The sequence below is a fragment of the Hypanus sabinus genome, unplaced genomic scaffold (assembly GCF_030144855.1).
Source record: "Hypanus sabinus isolate sHypSab1 unplaced genomic scaffold, sHypSab1.hap1 scaffold_282, whole genome shotgun sequence".
Taxonomy (NCBI): Eukaryota; Metazoa; Chordata; class Chondrichthyes; order Myliobatiformes; family Dasyatidae; genus Hypanus; species Hypanus sabinus.
In genome coordinates, this window is record NW_026780961.1 from 109,561 (window position 1) to 119,575 (window position 10,015).

A 10,015-nucleotide genomic window follows, 5' to 3' on the forward strand; every position below is an offset into this window, starting at 1 on the left:
GCAGCAGGGAAAATGACCCATAATGTGGAAATTAGTCGTGATTATGGAGATTAACAACCGATATCATTCTTCCTCAGCCCAGAGATTTGAGGGGTGAAGAACATCTCAGACAGAACTGTAATCAGCTCGACTTCTTCAGTCTGCAGAAAATTCAAGGGAAACATTTTCACCCACAGATGATGACTGTTTGGAACCCATCACCAGAGGGAGATTGAGAGATGAGCAACAGGGGGGGCCGGATTTAAATAGACTGTCATGGAAATGAATAAGTGGCAGGGTCCAGCTGGCCTGAGTTGATTCTCTACTGTACACTAGGCGTGTTATAAATGCACTAAGTACCAGAGACAGAGTTTAAAATAGAATTGATTTATTTGTCTCAGATCCAGTTCCATTAAAGGTGAATGTGCAGCAGAAGAAACTCCTCCCAGTGACCAGGGTGCAGAACTGTGTGTGGTGAATAGCAGCAATAATTGCAGAGTTCAGCACCGACAGTCACTCTCGAAATTGCATTGTGCAACAGCGATGGACAAATATCCAGCATGCAGCTTATTGAAACTTTCTCCCCAGTGTGAACCCAGTAGTGTGTCACAAGGTTAGATGACTGAGTGAATCCCTTCTCACATTCACAGCAGGTAAACTGCCTCTCCCCAGTGTGAACCCAATGATGCACATTTGATGGAGATGGCTGAGAAAACACTTCCCAATGTCTCAGCAGGTGATCGGCCTTTACCCGAAGTGAACTTGCTGGTGTCTCTGTAGATTGGATGACTGAGTGAATCCCTTCCCACGTTCTGAGCAGGTGAACGGTCTCTACCCACTGTGAACTCGCTGGTGTGCTAATAGTGAGGATGACCGAGTGAATCCCTTCCCACATTCACAGCAGGTGAACGGCTTCACCCCAGTGTGAACTCGCTGATGTCTATGAAGGTTTGATGATTGATGGAACCCCTTCCCACAGACTGAGCAGGTGAATGGTCTCTCCCCAGTGTGAACTCGCTGGTGTATCTGTAGATCAGATAACCGAGCGAATCCCTTCCCACATTCACAGCAGGTGAACGGCTTCACCCCAGTGTGAACTGACTGGTGTCTCTGTAGGTTGGATGACTGAGTGAATCCCTTCCCACATTCTGAGCAGGTGAACGGCCACACCCCACTGTGAACTGACTGATGTACCAGTAGTTCAGATGACTGAGTGAATCCTTTCCCACATTCTGCGCAGGTGAATGGCCACTCCCCAGTGTGAACTGACTGGTGTGCCAATAGTGAGGATGACCGACTGAATCCCTTCCCACAGTCTGAGCAGGTGAACTGCTTCACCCCAGTGTGAAATTGCTGGTGTCTATGAAAGTTGGATGATTTATGGAATCCCTTCCCACAGACTGAGCAGGTAAACGGCCTCTCGCCAGTGTGAACTCGCTGGTGTATCTGTAGATCAGATGACCGAGCAAATCCCTTCCCACATTCACAGCAGGTGAATGGCCTCTCCCCGGTGTGAACTCGCCCGTGTGTCAGCAGATCAGATGACCGAGTGAATCCCTTCCCACAGTCTGAGCAGGTGAATGGCCACTCCCCACTGTGAACTGACTGGTGTCTCTGTAGGGTGGATGACTGTGTGAATCTCTTCCCACAGTCTGAGCAGGTGAAAGGCTTCTCCCCAGTGTGAACTTGCTGGTGTCTCTGTAGGTGTGATGACTGTGCGAATCTCTTCCCACAGACTGAGCAGGTGAACGGCCTCTCCCTGGTGTGAACTGACTGGTGTCTCTGTAGGGTGGAAGAGTGAATGAATCTCTTCCCACAATCTGAGCAGGTGAAATCCCTCTCTGCAGTGTGAACTAACCGATGTAGCAGTAGGTGAGATGACCGAGTGAATCCCTTTCCGCAGTCTGAGCAGGTGAATGGCCTCTCCCCAGTATGAACTCGTTGATGTACCTTCAACTTAGATGATTCAGTGAATCTCTTCCCGTAGTCCAAGCAGGTGAACGGCCGCTCCCCGGTGTGAACTCGCTGATGAGCCATTACCGAGAGAATCCTTCCCCACAAATTCAGCAGATGACCAGCCTCTGCCCAGTGTGAACTGACTGGTTTGTCCACAGGTGGGATGACCGACTGAATCCCTTCTCACCCACAGAACAGGTGAATGGCCTTGTCCCAGTGTGAATTTGCTGATGTACCTTCAGTTGTGATGACCAACTGAATCCATTCCCACTGTCTGAGCAGGTGAATGGCCACTCCCCCGTGTAAAATAACAGGTGTGCCAGTCGGTTAGATGACTGAGTGAATTCCTCCCCACAGTCTGAGCAGGAAGGATGGTTGATTGAATCCCTTGTTGCACTTCTTAAATATCTAGACAGAGACAGCAAAAACTGCTGTGTTGTGTTTGAATTTCCATTAACAAATCCCTTGTCATTTTTAACCTGTAAAAAAGATTTACAAAATCCATCAATGGGTGAAGAACATTTCAGATGAGATCACTTGCGTTGCCAAGGTGTGATCTGATAATCACATTGTTACAGTGAGGTGCAACCCAAGCTGGAGAGAGAAATCATCTTCTAACTGGGCGCAGAGCTGGTATCTGGAATGACCATCAAACTCTCTGATGCCCTTCCTGTCTCTATGAGAATGGGGCATTTCTGTCATCTCCAATCTGTGACCTGGCTCAGTTCGACTTTCTCCGTTGGTATTATTCCCTGTTCCCACTGAGCTGCATGGGGGCCTGGCCCCACAGTAAATGAAACACTCACACAAATACCGTTGTTAACGTGCAGCTGGGATTTTCTTTTACGTACTGTTAATCTAAAGTGCCGCAGTTTCAACGCCATGTAAATATCTCCTACACAGATGCATAGTTGTTCTGCACAGCTGTTAAAATACTAATATTTGCTCTAATTCCTTATTTCAGGTTCTTGTCACAGCCATAGAAAAGTACAACACAGAAACAGACTTCTTGGCCCATCCAGTTTGTGTAGAACTATTTAAACTGTCGACTCCCATACACCTACCATCCAGGTACCTATACAAAGCTCTGAAATGTTTAAATCGAGCTTGCATGTACCAGCTGGGTTGTTGGCTCGTTCCACACCCAGATGACCAACTGTGTGAAGGAGTTTCTCATCGTGTTCTCCTTAACGTTTCACCTTTCACCCTTAACCTATGGCCTCTAGTTGAAGTCCCACCCCATCTCAGTGGTAAAAGCCAGCTTGTATTTACCCTATCTATACCCCTCATAATTTTGGTATACTTTTCTCAAATCTCCCCTCAATCTTCTCCGTTTCAAGGAATAAAGCACAGACCTGTTTAATCGCTCCTTATAACCCAAGTCCTCCAGACATGGAAACATCCTTCTGAATTTTCTCTCGACTCTTTCAACCTCTTTTACACCTTCCTGTAGATTGGTGACCAAAACTGCACACAATACTCTAAATTTGGCCTCACCAATAACAATTGGTTTATGAAGGCCAATGTGGCAAAATCTTTCTTTCTATTCCCATTGATCTGTGACATCATTTTCAGTGAGTTATGGGCCTGTATTCCCAAATCACTTTTGTCTCGAGCACTCCTCAGAGCCCGACCAGTCACTGTGTCAGACATAGGTCCTACCAAATACAACACTTCCCTCTTGTCTCCATTAAATTCCATTTTCCGTTTCTCAACCCAGTTTTCCAGCTAGTCCAGATCACACGGCAAGCCATGACAGTCTTCCTCGCTGTCCACTACACCTCCAGACTTGGTGTCATCCACAAATTTGCTGATTCAGTTAACCATGTTATCATCCAGATTACTGATATAGATGACAAACAACAACAGATCCAGCACTGATCCCTGTGGCAATCACTAGTCACAGGCCTCTGGTCAGACAGGCAACCATCTGCAACCACACCCTGGCTTCTCCCAAAGACAGTGTCTCATCTAGTTTACTAACTCATCTTGAATGCTGAGTGACTGAACCCTCTTGATCCACCTCCCATATGAGACTTCGTCAAGTGCCTTGCTAAAGTTCATGTAGACCACATACAGTGCCTTGTTTTCATCCACTTTCCTAATAACTTCCTCGAGAGACTGTATAAGATTGGTTAGACATGACCTACGACGCACAACCCCATGCTGCCCATCCTTAATCAGTCCACATCTATCCAAATACTTATACATCTGGTTCCTGCGCATACGTTCCAATAACTTTCCTATTACTGATGTCAAGCTCACCAACGTACAATTTCCTTGTTTATTTTTAGAGCCTTTCTTGAACAGCGGAACAACATTGGCTGTCCTGCAATCCTCCAGTACCTCACCTGTCACTGATGATGATTTAAATATCTGTGCTTGGGGCCCGACAATTTCTGCACGTCCTCCACAGAGTCCCAGGGAACAACTTGTCAGACCCTGGGGATTTGCCTTCGGACAACAAACATCTCCACCTCTGTAATCTGTACAGGGTCCATGAAGTTGATGCTGCTTTGCTTCACTTCTATAGACTCTGTGACCACCTCCTGAGTAAATACGGATGCAAAAAAAAATTTAAATCTCCCCCATATATTTTGTCTCCTCATATGGATTACCATTCTGATCTTCTATAGGATTAATTTTTTTCTCTTGCAAACTTTTTGGTCTTATCTGCATATCTGCAGAATCCCTGAGGATTTCCCTTCAGCTTCTCTGAAGGGTCAACCTCATGCCTTCTTTTATTTCTTTCATAAGTGTTCAGTTGAATTTCCTGTATTTCATAAGTAGCCCATTTGTTCCTATCTGCCTGTACCTGGTATGCACCTCCTTTTTATTGATCTGGGAGAGGAAAGCCAAAGGGGTGACAGAGCTGCATGGTGGGAGATGGGGGTAAGGGGAGTGTTTAAACTAAAGTTGCAGGGGGAATGGGAGCCTGAATAACAGAACAGATAGTGGAGGGGTTCTGGATACAGATGTTGTTCAGACCACAGACAAAGTCAGGAATGAAAAAAGTTGAACATGTTGTAGTGAATATGCTGAACACTGTATATTTCAATACAAGGTGCATCGTAGGAAAGGCTGATGTGTTCAGGGACGGATCAACAACTGGAATTCTGGCACCTGTGGACTGCGACAGGCTGCTTTATGGCAAAGGTGTGCTTGGTAAGTGGGGGGCCTTCGGAGTGAAATTTTGAAAGTACAAAACGGGTATGTGCTTCTTAGAATAAAAGGTACAGATAGAAACTGAAGAGAACCTTGGATTTCAAGAAATATTGAGACCCTGGTGGAGCACAAAACGGAGTTATATAACAGGGATAGGCAGGTAGGTTCTTATGGAGTATAAGCAATGCAAGAGAACAAATAATAAATAAATCAGGATGGCTAAAAGAAGGAATGAGTTTGCTGTTGCAAAAAAGATGAAGGATAATCCTCAGGGATTCCAGAGATAGATTAAGAGCAAAAGGATTGCAAGGCACAAAGTTGGTCCTCTGGAAGACTGGAATGGCAATCCACGTGTAGAACCAAAGCAGATGGGGAGATGTTGAATATTTTTTCATCTCTATTTACTCAGGAGATGGACACAGGGTCTATGGGAGTGTGGAAAAGGACATGACATGGTGCTCCCTCTGACCCTACAGGAGGCAAGTGCAGAAGTTGCCGGGCCCCTAGCAGAGATAACCAGATCATCCTTGGTGAACGGGGGGTGGTTATCAGAGGATTATAAGATAGCCAAAGTTATTTCACTGTTCAACATAAAACATTGAAATCCACAGCATATTCCAAGCCATTCAGCCCACAATGTTGTGCCAATGACATAATTTACTCAAGAAACTGCCGAGAGTTTCCCTAGCGCATAGCCCTCTATTTTTCTATGCTCCATGTACCTGTCTAAGAGGATGTTAAAAGACCCTACTGTATCTGCCTCGACCACTGCTACTGGCAGTGCATTCCACACACCCACCACTCTCTGTGTAACGACTTACCCCTGACTTTCCCTCGTATCTATTTCCAAGCTCCTTAAAACTATGCCATTTCAGCCCTGGGAAAAGCCTCCGACAATCCACACAATCAATGCCCCTCACCATCTTATTCACCTAAACAAGGCTCTAAGCATAAACAAACAAACTATACATTGTTTTGAGGATTTGTTGGAAGAATGCAAAATAATGAGGGTACAGATAGGGTAAATGCAAGGAGGTTTTTTCCACTGAAGTTGGGTGGGATGACAACCAGAGGTGATGGGTGATTGGGGAAGGTGAAAATTTAACGGGAACATGTGGAAAACCTCTTCACCGAATCAATTGTGAGAGTGTGGAATGGGATGCCAGCACACTGGTGTATGTGAGCTCGATTTCACTATTTAAGAGAAGTTTGGATAGGAACCTGGATGGTAGGGGTGTGGGGGGGCTATCATCCCAGTGCAGGTCATTACATCAGACAGCTTAAATGTTTTCAGCATTGTCTAGATGGGACATATGGTCTGTTTCTGCACTGAACTTCTCCAGGTTTCTATGACAGAGAAGCTGGACAAAATTAATTGGAAGGAGAAACTGGTAGGAATGTCGATGGAGCAGCAATGGCTGGAGTTTCCGGGAACAATTCTGGAGGTGCATGGTAGATACATCCCAATGAAGCATTAGAATGGCAGGAAGTCAGAACAATGGATGAAATGAGAAGCCAAAGCCAACATGAAAGCCAAAGAGAGGGTATATAATAGAGCGAAAAATATTGGGATGCTTTTACAAACTAACAGGTCTGAACAACATCTGTCTGGTGTCAAGAAAACAACCTCTTCCTCAATGTTGCAAAAATAAAAGAGCTGGTTGTGGTTTACAGAAGGAATGGAGACAGGGTAATCCCCTTTGCTGTTGAGAGGGTGAACAGCTGTACCGACGAAGAAGGGCCCAAAGGATATTGAGGACCCAATTCACCACAACCACAAACTGTTCCTGCTGCTACCATCCAGGAAACGGTACCACAGCAAAAGGACCAGCAGGCTCCAGGACATCATCTTCCACCAGGCCATCAGACTGATTAATTGATTTCTATGTTATATAGACTGTCCTAAGTGCAAACTATTTATATGAATTACAGATTGCACATTTAGATGGAGAAGTAACCAAAAGATTTCTACTCCTCATGTATATGAAGAATGTATGTAATAAAATCAATTCAATTTACCCTTTCCACTATCTGCTCTCTCATTCTGGCTCCCATTCCCCCTACAACTTATTTTAAACACATCATCTCCACCCCCCGACACTAGCTGTAGTAAGCCTTACCACAAGGATATTAGTCCCCTTCTTGTTCTGTTCCCCTAACTAACGAATCCTCTATCAACCCTTTGCATTACCTCTGCCAGGTAATCCACCCCTCCCCCCCAAACAGTTTCTAAAGTGGTCTACCTGTTGTTGTGGGGTTGACCACAAGCGTACTCTGTGAGGGCTGTTTCACCTCATTTCCCTTCCTGACTCTCACCCAGTTTCCTGTGTCCTGCACCTTGGGTGTATCACCACTCTTCATGTCATATTGATCACCTCCTCCAATTCCTGGATGATCCGGAATTCATCCATTTCCAGCTCCAACTCCTTAAGTGCAGGGTTACAAGCTGCAGCTGGATGTGCATCTTGTAGGTGAGGGTGTCAGGGACACTGGAGGTCTCCCCACCTTCCCACCAATGTCCCCTCTAACTTGTAATGACCAATGTGCACATGAAGCCTGTATTGTGCATTTTAGTTAATCCAGTGTCAACATGTGCACAGTGAATTTCATATAGAGAGGTATTCATTTTAACAGCTAGCAAATCACTGTCGGTAACAAGTTTGATCTCCTCTGGGTCTAATCAAGTTCAGCTGCACTGTCACACAACCTATGTAACAGGCCTGTAACAGGTAATGAAGGATTTTCTCACCAGAGCTTTTGCACTTTGTCCATATGTGGATTGCTTGCTAAATTACACTTCAAAAAGTAACATTTCCAAGTATCACTCCACTTTTTCCCACTTGTAAATTCTCCAGCAACTTTTGCATCTCCACAATAGACACAGATAATACCAGTTTATGTATTGTACATAAATATTTCCCGGAACCCTCCCCTAGGTGAACTCATTGATGGCAATGCCTATGAATCTGAAGGGAAGGGGATTAGACTGTCTCATTGGAGACATCTGGCACATTTGTGATGAAGGGCAAAAAGCTGTTTGATATAATTACCTTCCCAGAGAGAATGAGTCAAAACATGTTCTCAAGGGTAGAAAAGTTCAGACCAGGAGGAGGTGGAACAAAGCCACACACACAAAATGCTGGAGGAACTCAGCAGGCCAGGCACCATCTATGGAAAAGAGTCCTAATGCTGAGTTCCTCCGGCATTTTGTGCGTGTTGCTTGGATTTCGAGCATCTGCAGATTTTCTCCTGTTTGGGATTGGAGGTAAAACAAATGTGATTTTATCAACAGCTTATGTAAAAGATTGTTGTGCCCTATCTCTGAGTTCCCAACCCTCACATTCAGATAGCTGGAGCTCTGTCTGAGAGATCCATCGGTTCCCATTCCCTCCTCAGCCGGAAGCTCCCCGGGACCCGTGTACGGATCGTGGGGCTGAGAAAGAGGGACGAGAGCAGGACTGTTCCGGGAATGAGGGTCAGAGTGACTAGACTCACTGCAATTGTCCCTCAGTTGGTGTTTTTAAGGCTGAACCGGAGAATCGTTCTTACCTGCGCCGAGTTCCGGAGGCCTTTTGTAAACTGCGCATGCGCAACATTCGCATCTTTGACGTCTGCGCATTCAATCGGGGCTTCAGAGCCGGCGAATTTATTATTGCAGCGCTTTCTGGGTAATCACGGTGCCATTAAAAGTTTCTGCAGACACCAGTTACATGTCCATATCATTTTTTTTTTGGTGTAGAAAACTCAGCAGCTCTTTTAACACAGAAAACAGCTCCCATAAAGAATACAATTAATATCAGCGAACTTTTTGCGTGTTTATTGCCAAAGTAGAACCTTCTTAAAAATGCAGATATGAAACACAAGACATTCTGCTGTTGCTGGAAATGTAGACACATACACATAAAATGCAGGAGGAAATCTGCAATTCGTGCAGCAGCTAAGCATAGTCCAGGCATGCTGAAGGGACTTGTCCAAAATGTTGTCTATTTATTCCTCTCCACATTTGCTTCCTGATTTGTTGAGTTCCACCAGTATTTTGCAGAAATAAACCACCTTTTTTTTCAATCAACCAGTTTCTAAATGTTTCTGATCTATCATTTGTAGCCACATCCTGTTGGTCTGATTCCTCGTCTTCCTCCTCTTTGTAAACTCCAGGCCCCATCTCTTTCTTGAGCCAGAAAGCCATGACTCAGGCTGGCAACTCTTTGGTTTCTGATTTTGCTCCATCGAAGATTCACTCCTTACTCCGCTATCAGACTTGAGAGGTGAATTGCACCAACCCAGCTGTCTAAGACACAGTCCTTTGAAGTTAGTGAAAATCACCCAAAACGTTGAAAAGAGCAAGGCTGACAAGTGAAGTCAGAGCCAAAGTAAAAACAAAAGACGGTGTACAAGGAAGCCAGAGCTAGTGGGAAGGTAGAGGATTGGAGGCTTTTAAAAACTTGCAGAAGACATCCAGGAAGGTCATTCAGAAAGAACTGATGAATGATGCGAGGAAGCATGGGACTAATATCAAAGAGGATACTGAAAGCTTTTTTTAAGTATATAAAAGGTAAAAGAGAGTCAAGGGTAGATATAGGACCAATACAGAATGATGCTGGAGATATTGTAATGAGAAATGCAGAGATGGCAGTGGAACTGATTGAGCAGTTTGCATCAGTCTTCACAGTGGAAGATTTCTACAGTATATCAGATATTCAAGAGTATTAGGGAAGTGAAGTCTGTGCAGTGACAATTACGACTGAGAAGCTGCTGAGGAAGATAATGGTCTGAGTGTAGATAAATCTCCTGGACCTGATGGAATGCTCCCTCAGGTTCTGAAGGATGTAACTGGAGAGACTGCAGAGGCCTTAACGATGATCTTTCAAGAAACGACAGATTCTGGCATTGTACCGGATGACTGGTAAATTGCAAA

At 44.9% G+C, this 10,015-nt stretch overlaps 1 protein-coding gene across 3 annotated transcripts; it reads right to left on the minus strand.

Moving 5' to 3' along the window:
- Window positions 1-707: 707 nt before the first annotated feature.
- LOC132388240 (zinc finger protein 229-like) lies at window positions 708-8,684 on the minus strand. 3 transcript variants are annotated; one of them, XM_059960582.1, is made up of 2 exons: window positions 8,650-8,684; window positions 708-2,414 (listed from the first exon to the last, which is right to left on the minus strand). In XM_059960582.1, exon 2 carries the CDS (start codon window positions 2,014-2,016, stop codon window positions 811-813), a length of 1,206 nt encoding a protein of 401 aa, XP_059816565.1. In that variant the 5' UTR covers window positions 2,017-2,414; window positions 8,650-8,684; the 3' UTR covers window positions 708-810. The 3 variants fall into 3 exon arrangements, with proteins under 3 accessions (XP_059816565.1, XP_059816566.1, XP_059816567.1); XM_059960583.1 differs by lacking the exon at window positions 8,650-8,684 and adding an exon at window positions 8,151-8,341; XM_059960584.1 differs by lacking the exon at window positions 8,650-8,684 and adding an exon at window positions 4,287-5,101.
- Between the last annotated feature and the right edge of the window lie 1,331 nt (window positions 8,685-10,015).

What these genes read in the sequence shown, in the direction of transcription:
- LOC132388240 (XM_059960582.1), bottom strand. Translation starts at nt 2,016, where the DNA reads ATGGCTCATCAGCGAGTTCACACCGGGGAGCGGCCGTTCACCTGCTTG.